We start from the raw sequence: 18,245 nt of genomic DNA, 5'->3' as shown, positions 1-18,245 counted from the left end.
GTTAGGCAGTTTGAAAATGCCCTGATGATACCACAGGGGTCCCACCCCTCATGTCTGGTATCAGGGCGCTGGGTAAATCGAGACAGACCTGAAAATGTTAATAAATCCGCCCTGACCTGTACGGTTCTGTGAGATAGAGCCCATATATGGGTAGATATGATTTCTAGCCCCCAGGACAAGGGGAGGGCTCATCTCATCTTCTAAGGGGGTGTATGGCTCCCCGCCCTCACTCCCTCCTACTGAAGCAGGGGCATAAGAATGGCAGAGGACCCAAACTCAGTGTCCTCCACCCTGAAAACACCTTGAACTCATCAGGTGCCAGCTTGAGGATATGCTGGCATCCACCTGGTCTGAACTCTGAACTCTGATTGAAACCCAGAACTCTGTTTTTCCCACAAAAAGGACATCTTTCCAGGAACTAAGTATTTTTCTCCCTTCTTTTATTTTTTATACTGGCTATTACTGTCTTAATAATTGTGATTTTAATAATTTTCTGTATATATTAATTATTTATATTGCGTGAATAAACGACTTTCTCCAAGTCATTCACTGTCCGTTACCCTGCTTATCAGCACACACAGAACTGATCCCGGGTCTCTGAAGATACGCTACTGTTTGTTTGTTGTTGGCTAGACAGAATACCGTGTGTTTAACCGTTTTATTCGCAGGACTAGTCAGTCAGTTAGTGGGCTCCACGGTCCCATGGTAACCGCGGTGGTGGCAGTTTACTCTGAACCAGTGGGTGAAGTTGTAATCACCCGTGTCTCACAGGCTCCCTTCTGAGTTGTCTGCGGCTAATTCTTAACGGCTCCTGCGCATTGACTGCGACCAGAGTTCGCACGATCTGTGCGCTGGCACCGTTTAGAGGGCTAAGTGCGGTCAGCCACTAGGGCTCCTGTGACACAGTCTTTTATAACATACAATTGAAAACTTGTCTACTGTCTACCAACTGTACTTGTCTACCAACTCCTTACTATGTAGTTATCCTACCTGCCTTTAGTCCAAAGGACTATCATACCTGTGAAAGTCACATTCAACTCCCTGCCATGTATGAGTAGCTCCGTGCTACTGCGCAGCTACGGGCGTACACACATGGGTGCAGCTCGGCCATGCTTGTGCACATATGGAAGCACATATGCAAGATCCAGAGGCTCCTCTATTCCTAGGTAAATATCTGTATTTTAGGTCACAATCCACTCTGGGATTTCTTAAAGAACACTGAAATTGTCAAACTTTCTTTTTTTTTCTAGATTTCACACAGAAGGTCTCTGCTATAAATCTTCTGGATTCAGAGATAAGAGTACAGTCTTGGCAGTCTGCAGAGCTTAGTGCTGTGGCACGGCTTAATGGCAGATATGGCTTCCAGCAGGCATTAAATGTAAACCTATTAACCTTTTTAGATAGTTAAAAGAAAGCAGTTTGTTCTTAGGCTGGGCATACACGGCTCGTTTTTGCAGCTCGATTCTCCCGATTGATCAATTCACCGCTCGATTCGGCAGTCAATTCTCTTATCTTCTACTCGTTTTTCTTATCTTTTTCCATTCACTGCACTGGAATAGAGCGGTAAAACGATCGGTCGGGAGATCGGACATGTCGGAAATTATCTGTCGAGCCATCTTAATGGCTCAAAAATGAGCCGTGTATGCCCAGCATTAGGATCTCCTTTTTGTGGCTATTCTATTGGAGCAGATGGTAAAGGTAGGTGGGTAATCAGCCAGATGGATCAAATTTAAATATAATTGAAAATCATCCCAGGGTTATTTGACACTTGGGAGAGCTATGTTTTTTCTTTATTAGCATAAAACAAACAGTAGAGAAAGAAAAGACAGTGCTCTCAAAAGTCAATATTTAAATATCTTCCCATCAGTTGTTGAACAGCATGATTTAACTACTAATTGACAGTAAACACTTAACAATAAACATTAAGTATGCATTATAGTAGCTCTGTTGTTGTTTTTGACCTGAGCATGCTTGTAAATTCTTTCTCCTCTCTCATTGTGAATCGACTACAAGTGAGAAATCTCAACACCTATACAAACAGAAGAAACAAAAGAAAATGGGGAAACCCCATTAAAGATATGTTAATGTTTGTAAGATGTAGTTCAGTGCTGCAATTAAGCTAACTTTTCTTTTGTTTTTTCTCCGTATTTTCTATAATGCAGATAGACACATTTTATAAATACGTGTTGTAGGTTATATTAGGCTTATGATGCTTTGCATGTTCATAACTACTCATGTAAAATAATTAACTACTGAAGGCCTCTTCTCAGCGACCCTACAGTTTCCATGCATACTGCTTGAAGAAAGTGTGCATAGAAAGACCTACTGCACAGTAATATCTTAAATAAAGCTTGAAGCACCCCCCCCCCCCACACACACACACACAGAAAAGTAAGCCTCGTACATGATTAACCTCCCTGGCGGTAGGATTCCTTCCTGATTTTAGGGTCTAAAAGCGGTACAATTCTTTCATGTGCTTTTAGACCCTAAAAGCAAGAAAAAAAATCATACCACAAGAGAGCCTGGAGCAGCCCCAGCACTTTCTCACCTCCCTGGGATCCAGCGCTGCAGTTCTCCCTCCGTCCTCTGGGTGGTGCTGTAACCCTATAGTGAGATTCCCGGCTGTCGTCATGCCGACAGTCTGCAATCTCACCAGGGGGATGCAGAGCCTCCGTGGACAGGAAGACGAATGGCCGCCAGCATCTGGATCGCCCGGGAAGTGAGGGAGTATGCCCACTGCGCACAGTGCTCTGCATGGACCTCCTGGCAGCTACCCAGGGTGAACGAATGACCGCCTCAACCAATAATCTGGAGTGTGTACAGCAGCCCCGACAAGCAACTACCAATCCGTTGTCCGACTGCCTCCCTGCATAGCAACAGAATGCATAGGCAGTCTATCCCCAACAGGCGACATAAGTTTACAGTGTGTATGCACCTTTAGATACTCACCTAAGAAGAGGGAAAACTCCTTGTTTGCGCCTTCAGGGGTCATCAGAAGGCTTCGGAAACCCTTGCGTCCCCGAGTGCTTCAGAAGACAAGTGCATCCATACTGTGCACATGTGAGCGCAGACTTGTGCGTGCACAGTATGGATCAGCTAGTCTTCAGAAGTATTAGGTGGACACGAGTATTTCAGAAGGCTGTTAATGGAAGGCCTAAGAAGTATTTGACCTGCAGGTTTAATAATTTCAATGGGGACACAGGGCTGGAAAGAGGGGACAGAGAGCACCAGGAAGGCTCTAAGGGATCCAGACCTTTCCCTCTTAAAGGACAACTGAAGAGAGAGGTATATGGAGGCTGCCATGTTTATTTCCTTTTAAGCAATACCAGTTGCCTGGCAGCCCTGCTGATCCTCTGCCTCTAATACTATTAGCCATAGCCCCTGAACAAGCATGCAGCAGGTCAGGTGTTTCTGACTTTAAAGTCAGATCTGACAAGACTAGCTGCATGCTTGTTTCTGGTGTTATTCAGATACTACTGCAGAGAAATAAGACCAGCAGGGCTGCCAGGCAACTGGTATTGATTAAAAGGAAATAAATATGGCAGCCTCCGTATACCTCTTACTTCAGTTCCCCTTTAATAGGTGAGTTTCTAACTTTTTTAGTTCGCTATCAAAGGTGCAAACATACTGACATTAAATTCCATTTCCTTAGATCTGTTCTAAGTGAGAGTAAGATAGGTCTTGAGTATTGTCCTACGAACAAAATGGTAGCTGATATTATGAATAAATCAATGTATGTGTAATTTTACACTCTTGTTTTACTTTTTTTTTTCATTTTACTAAGCTCTGACGGCTTCCTGTTTTATGAATGGACATGGCCCCTGATTGGGGTCATGTCCATTCATTCCAGACATTGCGATTGGGTAGAGGACCCAATCACGGATCGCGGTGTCCCGAATGGGTAATGGCGGTGGGCATGCACACGTGCACAGCGGCGGCGGGAGCGAGCGAGGCATTAAAACGTCCTGGAGCCGTTAACGGCTCCAACAGGACATTTTAACGCGTCAGCTTGTCAGTAAGTAGTTAATAAGAAAATACAATCTAAACTCTTTATTATGAAAAGGTTAACTTAAATAAAACTCTAGGGCATAAAAATAAACCAATAGTATTCTGATCTATAGAAATAGCTTATGTTTGTGGCTCAAAACTAATCCCTCATCCTCCATTTTTGAAACATTTCTGAATAAGCCCGTCTGTATGGATCGGCTTTCAGATGGAAGGGAAAACAGGAGAACAATGAACTTGGCGGAGATGATTCGGCCCTTAGGATCACTCGGGAACGCATTGGGAGGCCATACACACACTAGATTATCGGCAGAGATGGCTCCAGATGGCCTCTTCCCTGAGAACCGTCTATTGTACACTATGTACTACACTTAATGGCCTGCAAATAACATTTAAAAAAAAATTGCAGCTAACAGTTTATATATAATGATTATATGGCATTGAGGGACACTGCAAAATCCACAGGGATTGCTATGAGTTACAGGAGCAAGAGGAGACCACTATTCTAAAAAATGTTTGCATTCCTCCACTCTATGATATAGGGCCCTTTTCCACTAGCTTCGATCTGCTTCAAAAAGCGGATCGCAACCACTTTGCCGATCACTAGTGCACCGCGATTGCATGTAAAATGCGGTGCTCATTTCCCACTACTGCACGTCAGCTTTTACACTATCGCAAATGCAGACGGTTGCTCTTGCGATCGCACATGCTAGTGGAAAAGGGCCCCTGACAGGCACTTTTATTTACATCACGTAGTGGAGCAAATGCAGATCTGGCAAGGGGGGTTTAACTGTACATTTTTGCATCTATGCACTGTAAGTTGTTTCCATGAGGAAGAGAAATGGAAGGTGTCATAGCTGAAGTGTTGCTAAGTCTGTGTGCTGTGGAACCCCATGATTTATAGTTCTGTCACTGGAGCTATCCATCCCATATCTTCTGCATCCATCAAACAATATGTGAGCAGTTGCAGAAATTTCTTATTCCTTGGTTTCTGCCAGCATATATGAGCCTCCAGCTTCGCGTACTCTCCCCTTTCCGTAGAACAGTACATGCAACCTGAGTTTCACATGTATGGCTATTAAAGGTTTCCAGGCAGACGGAACTTTCCGGTAGATAGAAGATTATTGTGGACCAATAAAGGCTGATTTTGTATTTAAAATAAGCCAAGCTAGCTAAGAAAGATGGCTGCAGTATTGCTTATTAACTGTGAAGATGGTCGGAGTATTGCTTATGGAATTAATTGTGTATTGTATTGTAGGAACAAGAAGAAAAAGATATCTTGTAAAACAGATGAGGTTTTTTTTTGGTTGTTGTCTTCTTTTTTTTCTACTTCTACAGGAATTAGTATGGGCTGAACCAAAACATTGCTTGCTTGAGGCCTCTTTCACAGTGCAACGTTAAAGTCGCACGTTAGAAAATGTTTCAATGCAGACTAACGCACAGCAATACTAAGCCTGTGCGACATTCACAGTGCACACGTTGCGTTCGTGTGTAACGTGTAGCATTATTAAAAAGTGCTGCATGCTCTGCATTATACACATTATTAGCTGTGTTGGACTGTTTGCACATGCTCAGTAATGACTTGGAAGCATACTTTTCATTGCCTGTATGTGACGATAATGGGGCATGCAGTTGCGTTGAGACTTTTTGGGGGCGTTGCATTGTAATTTGCGTTGCGACTTAAACGTTGCATTAAACCGCAACGTCCTACTGTGAAAGAGGTGTGTATTTTATGACTACAGGCACCTCATGTGACGTTAATCTGCACATGAATATCACACTCCAGATTTCAAACACTACATAAGCTTTGACCTCAAACTTTAATTAGCTCCCAGTTGAATATGTAAAGCTTGTATTACAATAGAGTGTTTACATTCAAGACTAGAATTTCCGCCCACATAAAAGATGGCGGGGAGTAGAGTGGTTGGTCACATGATGTGAGGGGCGGGGTGCCGTGACGCAGCTGTGACGCTGTAGCCAGAGAGACTCCAGAGTTTGGGAGGTTTACACCCGGTATACACACACAGTTTCTTCTTGTCAGTTTTGGGGAATGGCGGAACAGAGTGATGTGTCCGAGTTCCTGAGCCAAAACCGGGACATGGCGGACTGGCTGGAGCGGGTACGGGGGAGCTGCGAGTCCGACAAGCTGTGGCAGTACCGAAGAGAGTTCATACTGCGGAACGTGAATGACTTCTGTGGGCCCGGACAGCCGCCGCCACTGCCTGACTCCAACCACCGGGAGCTGGACCGGCTGCTCTCCTACTCCATGGTCTGGTGCAACCACGTGTTCACCGGCTGCCGGTGCGTGTGGCTGTATATGTGTGTGTGTATATATAGTGCCTGGTGCTGGCCTGACATCTGCTGTGATTTCCTGCCTGGGCTGTGTCAGCGCTTTCATCAGTCAGAGATGTCACATAGCGGAGTGATACTAGGTCACGCGTCCCATGTACCTGCTATGTGTGCGCAGCGTTAATGCTGCTGGCTGTAGCCCATTCATTTACCCGGAGCAAGAATGCTGCGCAGGTGTGTTACTACTTCCTGTAGGCACACTTGTTGCATGTCAATATCTCAGCAAGCATTGCAGCCAGCCAAGTAGCACTGATCAGGAATGTTAGCGTCCATGTTTCTATCTATATATTTTTGTCTCTAGAATGTTTGTTTGCTTACACATATGGGGATGGAGTGGCCCCAGCCTCTAGCTCACTTTTTTTTTTTTAATAGCCAACAAAGGCCTCAATTTACTAAGCTTTATCGAACACTTTACCGAACGTTTGATAATTCACTAAGGTGTTATAGATTTATCAAATGTTTTATCAATAAAACATTCAATAAATCTGACACCTTAGAGAATTCAAAAGTAGCTTTTACTCATGAGGTAAATTATCAAACCATTGATAAAGTGTTTGATACAGCTTAGTGAATTGAGGCCTTACGTCCTGAAAATGGTCGGTAGGGATTGTTCTTTCAGGCAACAAAAGGTTTGTGTACGTAGCTTTAAGGTACATACACACATCTAATATTTCTGAACGACTGGTCATTCAAACCGGTCGTTTGAATGACAGTTTGGCGTGTGTTCAAACGACTGATAGCAGTAGTTTTTTGACTGATCCGTGGACTGTCATTCAAACGACAGTTAGGTCCGGACATGTGTTTAAATGACTTGTTGTTTGAAAGTGTGGCCACTAATGGTCCAATTTCTAGCAAAAAAACGTTAGAGATCAGAAATTCTGACCGTATTGGTTGAAAATAATCTCAGTTGATGGGCACAATTGATTATGAACGATTATAAAAAAAAAAAAAAGTCCAACTGGATTTTTGTCAAACCAAAATTTGGATTTTCTTGATTGGTTGTGATAGATAGGAAGCAAAGATTGGTTCGTTGATGGTGTAGTGAACGATTTTTCTTCAGACCAGAATTTCTGATTGAACGATTTTTCGCTAAAAATTGGACCATTAGTGGCCACCTTTAGTTTAACACTAAAGTTGCGTACACACGCACTACTAACGAGAACGACGGGCCAGAGCCTACAGCTGGGCGGTCGTTCTCCAGACAGTAGTGCGTTTGTACAGTCTGTCTGCAGACTGATAAGGCTGTTTCTGAACGATCCGCTCGGCGGTCTGCAGACAGACTGTACACACGCACTACTGTCTGGAGAACAACCGCCCAGCAGGAGGGTCTGACGGACCCGTCGTTCTCTTTAGTAGTGCGTGTGTACGCACCTTAAAGGCTCGTACAGACGTCTGATGAAAGGCCGGCGGATCGCTCAGAAACAGCCTTATAAGTCCACCGATAGATTGTACACACGCTGTATTGTCTGATGAAAACCCGCCCAGCTGGAGGCGACGACGGACCCGTCGTTGCCTTTCATCAGACGTGTGTACGAGCCTGAAAGAGAATCTGTATTGTTAAAATCGCACAAAAGTAAACATACCAGTGCGTTAGGGGACATCTCCTATTACCCTCTGTCACAATTTCGCCGCTACCCGCCGCATTAAAAGTGGTTAAAAACAGTTTTAAAAAGTTTGTTTATAAACAAACAGGCCACCAAAACAGGAAGTAGGTTGATGTACAGTATGCCCACACATAGAAAATACATTCATACACAAGCAGGCTGTATACACCCTTCCTTTTGAATCTCAAGAGATCATTGTGTGTTTCCTCCTGCATCTCTCATGCACTGAAGTTTCAGGCTGCTCTTTTCTTCCTGCAAACAGCTTTGCCCTTGTCTGAATTTCCTCAGTATGTGAAAGCCCAGCCAGCTCAGATGACGATTTATCCAGCTTGTAAAAGATAAGAGAGAAGCTGCCCTAATCTAAATAATACACAGGCAGTGTGCATAGAGGGGCCTGGAAGGGGGAGTTCATAGCAGAACCACAACACTGAAGAACTTGGCAGCCTTCCAGACACAGGCCGACAAGTCTGACAGGGGAAAGATACATTGATTTATTACAGAGACTGTGATAGCAGAAAGTGCTGCAGTAAGCAAGAACACATTAGAATAGCTTTTGGAACTTGTAGGATGATAAAAAACAGGATGCAATTTTTGTTACAGAGTCTCGTGAAGACTTACAAGCAAGTAGTTTGATCAGTTATTTGCTGGTCCATTGTTCTGTCCAGTCCATTGACTAGTCAAACTACATGTAAATTAGCATATCAAACGTTTTGTTGTCTGTGTACAAGGAGTCTGAATGACAATGGGGCATAAAATCAGACCTTTAAAGGTCCGTACACGCCGGACTGGAGGCAACGACTGGTCCGTCGTCACCTCCAGCTGGGTGGGCGTTCCAGCGACAGTCCGGCGTGTGTACAGTCTGTCTGCAGACTGATATGGCTGTTTCTGAGCGATCCGCCTGGCGGATCGCTCAGGAACAGCCGTATCAGTCCGCCGACAGACTGTACACACGCCGGACTGTGGCTGGAACGCCCACCCAGCGGGAGGTGACGACGGACCCGTCGTTGCCTCCAGTCCGACGTGTGTACGGACCTTAAGCCTGCTGGATTTGTGATAAGTATATGCCATGAGTTTAAAGATGCGTACACACACCTGATCTCTTCCAACGAGGGGTCGTCAGACCCATCGTGGGGTGGTCGTTTTGCAGACAGTTTCCTGTGTGTACAGTCTGTCGGCAGGCTGATAAGGCTGGTTTTGACCGATCTGGCGGATCGGTCAAAACCAGCCTGATCAGTCTGCCGACAGACTGTACACATGGGGAAACTGTCGGCAAAACGGCCATCCCCACGACAGGTCTGGCGACCACTTGTTGGAAGAGATCAGGCATGTGTGCGTTCCTTTAAGGTGCGTACACGCACTACATGCTCCGACGGGTCCATCAGACCCTCACGCTGGGCGGACTTTCAGGTGACAGGAGCGCGTGTGTACGCATTGTACACATGCACTACTGTCGACCTGAAAGTCCGCCCAGCGGGAGGGACTGACGGACCCGTCGTTGGCGCATGTAGTGCGTGTGTACGCACCTTTTTAAGTGTGTGAATCAGTAACCTATTTAGAGTAGAACTTAATTTTCATGTGGGTATTGCTTTGCAGACTAAAGATAATAGCCTGCTCATCCATACCCTTTATGGCCTAGTGCACACCAGAGCAGTTCGGCTGCGGTTTGCGATCCGCTTGGGTAATGCATTTCAATAGGCTGGGGCACACCAGAGCGGGAGGCGTTTTGCAGAAACACATACTCCCGGGCTGCTGCAGATTTTGGATTGCGGAGGCGTTTCTGCCTCAATGTTAAGTATAGGAAAAACGCAAACCGCTCTGAAAAACGGCACTTCAGAGCGGTTTGCCGGGTGTTTTTTGTTGCAGCAGCTGTTCAGTTACAGCTTTACTGTAACAATACATGAAATCTACTACACCAAAAACGCTTCACAAAACCGCAAACGCTAGCTGAAATGCTACAGAAAAAGAAGAAAAAGCATTTCAAAATCTGCTAGCATTTTGCGGATCTGCTAGCGGTTTTTGGTGTGCACCAGGCCTATCTCAGGTTTCTGTGCAGAATGTTTTATATAGGTAAAGCTCTTTGTATGAAAACAGTGTCTTATCACTTACATTGTGCTTTGAAATCTTACATTGTTGATATCATCTGGTGTAAAATACATGTTGTAATATTTACCAGGATTTGGTTTTTTTTTCAGCTACCCGCCTCCTGTTATGGAAAAAGTCCTTAAAATGGCAGAAACCATAAAGGTCACTGATGCACCTGTGCATACCACACGCGATGAAGTGGTTTCCAAGGTGAAGAAAAGAGGGATTACAAATAATGGTTAGCAGAATATAATGTCAATTTTTGTGTTTGTTTCACTGTTTATTGCATCTTCTGTTTTAACCACTTCCGGGTTCCGGGTGGTTTTGCTGATCGGTGCTGCGTGGGCTCTCCAACCCGCAGCACCGATCAGATAGCAGCCAGGGCGATCAGACTTCCCCCCCCCCCCCCCTTTTTTCCCCACTAGGGGGATATCCTGCTGGGGGGGTCTGATCGCCGCCGGCTGCTTGCGCTTGTGGGGGGGGGGGGGGGGCGGCTCTTCAAAGCCCCCCTCTGCAGCGCTTCCTGGCCTCCTTCCCCTTCCCTCCCTCTCCCTCCCCCTGTGAGCGGCGCAGGACGGATTTCCGGCCTGCGCCTGATGGGATAGGCTTTAGCCTATCAGATGCCGGCGATCCCCATCCAATCAGAGGCCGGGGATCGCCGATCTCCTCTACGGCGCTGCGGCGCAGCAGCGCCGTACATATGTAAACACCGGGGAAGATCTTCCCCGTGTGTTTACATTTACCCTGCGAGCCTCCGATCCCACCCTCCGTGAACTGACATGGAATGGCCGCTTGTGTTTCCATGGAAACCACTTCAGGATTCAGGGGCGTACTTAAGCGTACGCAGAATCCTGAAGTGGTTAATTACTGTACTTTTCGCCGTATAGGACGCACTTTTTCTCCCCCAAAAAAAGGGAATCCCCGACTTTAGAACGCCCGCCGATACGAACCGCGACCCGCCGTCGGGGATTCCCTGCCTGTGCGTCCTGCTGTGGCCTCTCCTCCCCCTCCTTGCTTGCCCCCCTCCTCGTGTCCCCAATGTGTGTGCTCGGGCCCCCCTAATTGAGAAGCGGCAGCTGCTTACCTCCTCCATCTTGCCTGCGGCGATTGAAGACATCCGGCTTCTGTGGGCGGCTTCCTCTAGTGCCAGCTTGTAATGACGCGTCATTACAAGCCGGCACTAGAGGTAGCCGCCTGACAGAAGCCAGATGTCTTCAATCGCAGCTGCCGCTTCTCAATTAGAGGGGGACCCGGCGAGAACACACGGGGGACACGAGGAGGGGGGCAAGCAGGGGGGACCCGGCGATCACACACGGGGGCAGAAACACAGGGGGCAGACAGACACATGGGGGACAGAAACCTGGGGGCAGACAGCAGGGCACTGGGGGCAGACAGCAGGGCACTGGGGGCAGACAGCAGGGCACTGGAGGACACCATTTGGAGGAGGTCATGTACAAGACGCTCCTGAAGTATGGACGCACCAGGTTTAGTTTATATCTTTTTTTTCCCTGGATTTTGCCCTCTAAACCTGGGTGCGTCTTATATTCCGGAGCGTCTTATACGGCGCGAAATACGGTATATTCAAGGGTTTGCAGCTACTTTAGGTAAAGTCGGGCTTATTAATATTGCAGTTACATTTTACAGATTTTTGCCCTATTTCTAACATTTCCCACGCTTGTAGTCAGCTATGTACTCCAAAAGATGGAGATAAGGGTTGAACTGGGGGAATTGGCCCATCTGTGACCATCTTTTAAAGGAGACTTTATGCCTGGAAATTGCATGATGTGTGTACCAGGCATTGCACTTACCTGAACCGGTGATCAGTTTCATAGGGTTCTTCTGTAGCATTTGGAAATGTGTGATCTGGGCCTCAACCTCAGCTGCTGTCTCTGTGTAAAAAAAAAAAAAAAACAGGCAAATGCAAGGTGTTTTTTTTTTTTTTTTTTTTTTTAAATTTAGGCACATGTAAAATCTTGAGAAATCTAGCCATTTGGCTGATATAGTGATTTGTCTAGGAGACATCTACAGGAGATGCCTAGATGATTAATTCTGACAATCCGGGGCAAACCACTCCACTTCTGCACAGGTTTTGATCCAACTTTCATTGCACTAGTTTTAATAAATAAATCCCAGTGTACTGTTAGTTTCAGGGCAGTCATAAAAAATCCTGGTGCTTGCCACGCCCCTGCCTATGTAGTTCAACAGTATTGCTCTAGATTGTATAGTTTCTGGTGCTAGATGAATTGATCAAGTATCACCCATTTTAATTTTGTTACATAAACTTTTATAAAGGACATTATTTTTTTTTTTTGCAGTGATGTTTTAGTGCATGTGTGCCAGTTTAGAGATATGGTGGAATAACTTGATTCCTTTAAAATGATGTGTAACCTTATTTTTTTTTTGTGTTTGCAGAAGGGCTGAATGAAGAGCCTTTGAAGAAAAGATCTACTGAGAACATAGACAGAACGAATGATCACAGCAAGGAAGGACAAAGGACAGAGACGGGACCTTACAATTCTTCTGCACCTCAGTTGCGAGGTGGTAGCGAGTGTCCTCAGAAACCTGGGAAGGATGTATCCCGATTCACAGTACCAACTGTGCAAACTCCCCGCAGACTGTCTGATGAGAAAATAAAGGAACGGCAATCCTTCTTCAACAAACTCTACAAGAGAGTTGCCTGGAAGTTGGTGTCTGTTGGCGGGTTCAATCCAAACAATGACTATACAGAACTACTTCAGGAATGTATTAAGACTTTGAAATCTACACTGGACGTTGCTTTTGTGCCTCTGAAAGAATTGGCAGAATTGCTTCAAAACAAAACTTCTCAGGAAAACATAGTGTGTGAAATGAGGTGCCAGGCTGTTTACATAGGCATGGGTTGTGGCAAGACTAAAGAAAATGCCCAAGCCGTGGCCTCTAGAGAAGCCATAAAGCTTTTTCAGAAGAAGAAAGTGGTGGTGAGAATTTGCAAGAGAAAATACAGCGGTCGGGAAGTTGAAGACTTGGTTCTGTTAGATGAGGAATCACGTTGTCCAAACTTGCCTCCAGCACTGACAAACCCCCAGGACCTTCTATGATAGACAGTTACAGGAACTCTTACGCCACAGTTCTAATGCTTTATACTTTATATTAAAATGATTTTTTGCAAGTATTTTGTATTATGTTTTAATATAGAAATCTGGTCTGCCTTCAGAAAGTAATAACTTTGTTTTTCTACCTGCTTGGATGGAATATAATTTGAGGTTTTACTTGTATGAAGTTATTTTAGTAATTTAATAGTGCACAGAACATCTCTAGCAGTCTCAAAAACAGATAAGTGCATTTTGTGTACTTAATTTCTATACAAAACAGAGAGTAGACCTATGTAATCTTTTACTGGCCAGGTTTAGACATTAGACTGTGCTATTAACTAACTCTTTTTCTACCCTAATCTCTGTATAAGAGATGAAAATGGCTGTATTGGAGCTGATGTAGGATACTGGATTTTTCCCAGTTGCTTTGTATGCTTGTTTGAGAAGGTCCAGAGCCAATAAACTTGATTGTTACAATTTTATTATGCCATACATAGCCTCATTCATTTTTTTTATTTTTATTTTTTTACACGGCTAAGCATGATAGATTAGATGACTGCGCATCTAGAATGTTCCTGGAAAAGTATAGTCTTAAGGTGGTCACTAACAATACCATTTGTCGAACAAACTTTTATAAATGATTCTTTGTATGAATAATCGTTTGGACCACTAATGCATAAAAATCTCTGAACCAATCCAATCAGATTGATGGGATCGATCCAAAAATCAGATCAATTTCATTAATCTGGTCGGATTGGTTAGGAGATTTCTATTCCATTAGTGGTTCAAACAATCTCTTCCCATCGTTCATATGATGAATTGTTTGTAAAGGACCGTTCAGCAAATTGTATCGTTACTGCCCACCTATAGGACCCTTTCTCACACCGAGTCAGCTGTATTATGATCAGATCACAACATAGCTGAAATGTTGCACCGTGCATTAACATTGCAACCATACAGTACTATGACAGTATAGGCCCGTACACTCGCCGTACTAAAGGCAACGATGGGTCAGTCGTCGCCTCCCGCTGGGTGGGCGTTCCAGCGATAGTCCGGCGTGTGTACAGTCTATCTGCAGACTGATGAGCTGTTTCTAAGCGATCCGCTAAGAAACAGCCTTATCAGTCCAACGACAGGCTGTACACACGCCGGACTGTCTGCTGAAAACCCGCGCCCTGAGCGTAACCAGGTTTTGGTGCCCCCCCCATTCATCCTCTTTGCGTGTGAGCGCACCACACACATACACTAATGGGGGGGGGTGGAATCTGCTGCCTAAATACACTAAAAGGGGATCTGCGACTGCAAGACCAGTAGCCTATATATGCTAAAGGGGGAATCTGCCTACATCTACAAGACTAGTAGCCTATATACACTAAGGGGGGGATCTACCATAGGTAGGTGCCCCAGTATAGGTTAGATAGGTAGCTGCCCCCAGTATAGATTAGATAGGTAGCTGCCCCCAGTATAGGTTAGATAGGTAGCTGCCCCCAGTATAGGTTAGATAGGTAGCTGCCCCCAGTATAGGTTAGATAGGTAGCTCCCCCCAGTATAGGTTAGATAGGTAGCTTCCCCCCAGTATAGGTTAGATAGGTAGCTTCCCCCCAGTATAGGTTAGATAGGTAGCTTCCCCCCAGTATAGGTTAGATAGGTAGCTTCCCCCCAGTATAGGTTAGATAGGTAGCTTCCCCTCAGTATAGGTTAGATAGGTAGCTTCCCCCCAGTATAGATGCCCCCCAGTATAGGTTAGATAGGTAGGTGCCCCAGTATAGATTAGATAGGTAGCTGCCCCCCCAGTATAGGTTAGATAGGTAGGTGCCCCCAGTATTGGCTAGATAGGTAGCTGCCCCCAGTATAGGTTAGATAGGCAGATGCCCCCAGTATAGGTTAGATAGGTAGGTGCCCCCCCCCTCATAGTAGAGGGGGAGCCGCGGGGAGGGCAGCCCGACCTCTCCCTCCCTTCCTCTCCGGGCCACCCTCCGTGCACCCCCCTCCGATGCGGATTGCAGCAGTGAGAACAACAACTCACCTTCCTGGTTCCGATCGCCGGCGCCTCTCACTTGCCGCTGGTCTCCTCTTCTACAGTTACTGATAAACCCTAAACTTCCTGTGAAGCAGGAAGTTTAGTGTCTAATATCAGTGACTGTAGAAGAGGAGACCAGCGGCAAGTGAGAGGCGCCGGCGATCGGAACCAGGAAGGTGAGTTGTTGTTCTCACTGCTGCAATCCGCATCGGAGGGGGGTGCACGGAGGGTGGCCCGGAGAGGAAGGGAGGGAGAGGTCGGGCTGCCATCACGGTGGCCGCACGGGGTTTGCCAACTTTGCCCCCAGCAGTGGCACCAGGGGGCGGAGCGAGACGGACCCAGCCGGGGCCGCAGCTTCTGCCTTAAAACACAGGTGGCAGGAGCGCCCCCTGGAAGCCGGCGCCCTGAGCGATCGCACAGGTCGCTCAGGTCAAAGGCTGACCCTGAGCGGGAGATGACGACGGACCAGTCGTTGCCTGCAGTCAGGCGTGTGTACGGGCCTTTTGCCTCACTGCCACTGTAAATGCAAACATTGCCCAGTTAACGCAGAGCATGCATTAGCAAGAGCTTTTCAAATCACAAGTACTTAGCAAACCGTTGCCAGAGGGTCCCAGGCCTCAGAGCTTTTATTGTATAGTATCTAAACCTCTGCCGGCAAATCTTGTTTGGTCCCCTAATGCAGCCAAACGAATGGGTGGCAGGGAGTAGTTATAGCTACCTGCTCCGGATGGCTTCTTCTCTTCCTCCACCCGTGGCTCTGAACTTCCAGCAGGTCTTTTTGGTCCTGATCACTCCAGGGGACCATGTCCGTGTTACAGTGCCTGGGTGTCCTCTTTCATTACTGGGTGGAGCTGTAAAGCCCCATCTACATGATACGATTCTTTGTGCGATTGGATTATGATTCTATTTACGATCTGATTAAATCCGACATGTCCGATCGGAATTCCATTCGATTTGCCATTGTTTTGCAATGGCAAATCGAATTGAATCAAATCCTGATCGGACATGTCTGATTTAATCGAATCGCTCAAAGAATCGTATTGTGTAGATTGGGCTTTACGCTGACATGAATACCTGGATCACGTCACATTATGTGATCAGAACCGAGAAGACGTCAGCATTATATCGCCACTGCAGCGGAAGAAGAAGAAGCCGATCCAGCCGTTCAGACAGGTAACTATAAAACCTCCCTGCCGTCCACTCTGCATACCTTGCCGGGCAACAAAAATTCATCACAGCAGCCAAATAAAGTTTTACTTTATTTGGCTGCTAAAGGGTTTTTTTTTAATTGGTATTTCATTTTAACCCACAAAGATTAAAGACCATTGCACAACCAGTGGTGATTACATAAATCTCAAATGCAATAAAGTATTTTGAACTTGCCAGTGTACTAATAATCTAAACTCTTCCCTCTACCCTAAAACAAAACACTCCAGCCTCTCAGCACCAAGCCTGCATAGATGAATTTAACCACCTATAGTACAACAGGTTGTGTCAGAGTATTACATGGAATAGTTTTCTTAGGCATCATTATTTGGGGGGGTGATACTCAATTGCTCCTAATGTTTTCCAAACAATACCATGAGGTCAGTACAAATTTCCCCATTAAGGCTGCTTACACACTAAGACGTTACAGGCGCACGTTAGTGCAGCCTGTAACGCTCCCCCAACGCACAGCAATGTAACACAAGTGGGCTGTTCACACTGCCCACGTTGCGTTACATGTAATGCTGCACGCTATTCCGAAAGTGCAGCATACTCTAGCGTTACAGCGGCTTAAGCCGCGTTACTGTTTGCACATGCTCAGTCATGTTGGGGAGGAGCGGAGAGCGGCCAGGCACATGGCTAATTAATATTCACTGCATGTTGTGACGTGCAGTGTTTACTTCCTGGTGCGGCCGCTCTGTGCAGCGATTGGCCGGCGGGACCACGTGATGCCGCATGCGTCCAAGAGTACGCATCACGGACGCCAGAGTGAGCTGCACAACGAGGCTCACTCTGACGTCCACATCGAAGAGCACTAGGCCTTGCGTTAGGTGCACGTTATGCGACTGATTCATTTCAGTTAAAGCAAAGTGGGGACAGTCTGTATCCATCCCAAAAGGATGTTGTTCTCCCTAGCTATAACATCCAGAGCAGGACGGGTTCAATCACACAGACGTGTGCTTAACTACTGATCTGCCAGAGATTGCCTGATATTGAGTTGCTATATATTTAAACCAAACTGCATCATTTATGAATGCTTTGTCTATCAGCAGTTAGTAGTAAAAATGTTTCTGTACCGTATTAGCCAAACAATATATGTCTTGTAAAAGTAATACTTTTTAATGGCTAACTGATAAAGTTAAATAATGCTTGCATTATTATTATTATTAAACTTTATCAGTTAGCCATTAAAAGGTATTACTTTTACAAGACTGTACCTACATGTATCAGTTGACATGTAGTGTGATTGCTATGTAGTCAATGGATACTGCATGCAATGTCTGGCAGGTGGCTGCTGCCTGATCAGGTGTAGGTATGTAATTACAGTTCTGTGCTGTACTCCTTTCAGTCTGAATGCCACCTATTGCCCACAAATATGCATCGGAATTATGGGTTGACTAGCAGTCAACACTGCCAATGGCTTACAGCGGATCCGAGATGAAAAACTAACTATAACAAGTAACTTGTCTATATATAAATCCAAATCCATATATATCTTATCTAAAGTTTAGATCAGTGGTCCTCAAATTAAGGCCCGCGGGCCGAATGCGGCCCCCTGAGGCTTTTTCACCGGTCCTCCACTCACAACATGTATTACTTATAGATGCGGTCCACTGCATCTTAAAATATTAGTGGCTTACATATAGAATAGCAGTGCTGGCACCACCAATCCACAGGGAAGCCAGCGAGCAGTCATTTGCTGGCTTCCAATTCTGCATCAGATGACACTGCTGTCTATTTGGACGACAGGTTGCTCCCTGGGTATGCTTCACTGTCTTGCGCCTAGTTTTTTCCTATATGCACATGCTGTGTTGGGGGCATAATATCTGCTATGGTTAAAGGAGTCATCAAGCAAGTAATGCTACCCAGAGTATTACTTACCCGGGGCTTCCTCTGGCCCCTAGCAGC

The 18,245-nt window shown here is 45.7% G+C and overlaps 1 protein-coding gene and 1 long non-coding RNA gene across 4 annotated transcripts in view; one reads left to right on the top strand and one right to left on the bottom strand.

The window, feature by feature from the left end:
- The window catches only part of LOC137568267 (uncharacterized), a 51,507-nt gene that overhangs the window by 9,983 nt on the left and 23,279 nt on the right, over positions 1–18,245 (bottom strand). For both annotated transcript variants that reach the window (XR_011030978.1, XR_011030979.1), the window contains exons 2-3: positions 11,849–11,929; positions 1,962–2,029 (exon numbers count right to left, since the gene is read on the bottom strand). This is a non-coding gene — a long non-coding RNA (uncharacterized lncRNA). The remainder of the gene's footprint in view (positions 1–1,961; positions 2,030–11,848; positions 11,930–18,245) is intronic.
- CDKN2AIP (CDKN2A interacting protein) lies at positions 5,957–13,593 on the top strand. 2 transcript variants are annotated; one of them, XM_068278745.1, is made up of 3 exons: positions 5,957–6,306; positions 10,151–10,250; positions 12,453–12,537. In XM_068278745.1, exons 1-3 carry the CDS (start codon positions 6,056–6,058, stop codon positions 12,459–12,461), a joined length of 360 nt encoding a protein of 119 aa, XP_068134846.1. In that variant the 5' UTR covers positions 5,957–6,055; the 3' UTR covers positions 12,462–12,537. The 2 variants fall into 2 exon arrangements, with proteins under 2 accessions (XP_068134846.1, XP_068134845.1); XM_068278744.1 differs by having other exon boundaries at positions 5,959–6,306; positions 10,151–10,278; positions 12,453–13,593.

The sequence above is a fragment of the Hyperolius riggenbachi genome, chromosome 1 (assembly GCF_040937935.1).
Source record: "Hyperolius riggenbachi isolate aHypRig1 chromosome 1, aHypRig1.pri, whole genome shotgun sequence".
NCBI lineage: Eukaryota > Metazoa > Chordata > Amphibia > Anura > Hyperoliidae > Hyperolius > Hyperolius riggenbachi.
The sequence above is the reverse complement of the archived record's forward strand: the minus strand, read 5'-3'. Positions and strand labels throughout refer to the sequence as shown.

Coding starts and splice junctions, on each gene's coding strand:
- CDKN2AIP (XM_068278744.1), top strand. CDS start 6,056: ATGGCGGAACAGAGTGATGTGTCCGAGTTCCTGAGCCAAAACCGGGAC. Junction 6,307..10,150: donor CACGTGTTCACCGGCTGCCG/GTGCGTGTGGCT, acceptor TTTTTTTTTCAG/CTACCCGCCTCCTGTTATGG. Junction 10,279..12,452: donor AAGAGGGATTACAAATAATG/GTTAGCAGAATA, acceptor TTGTGTTTGCAG/AAGGGCTGAATGAAGAGCCT.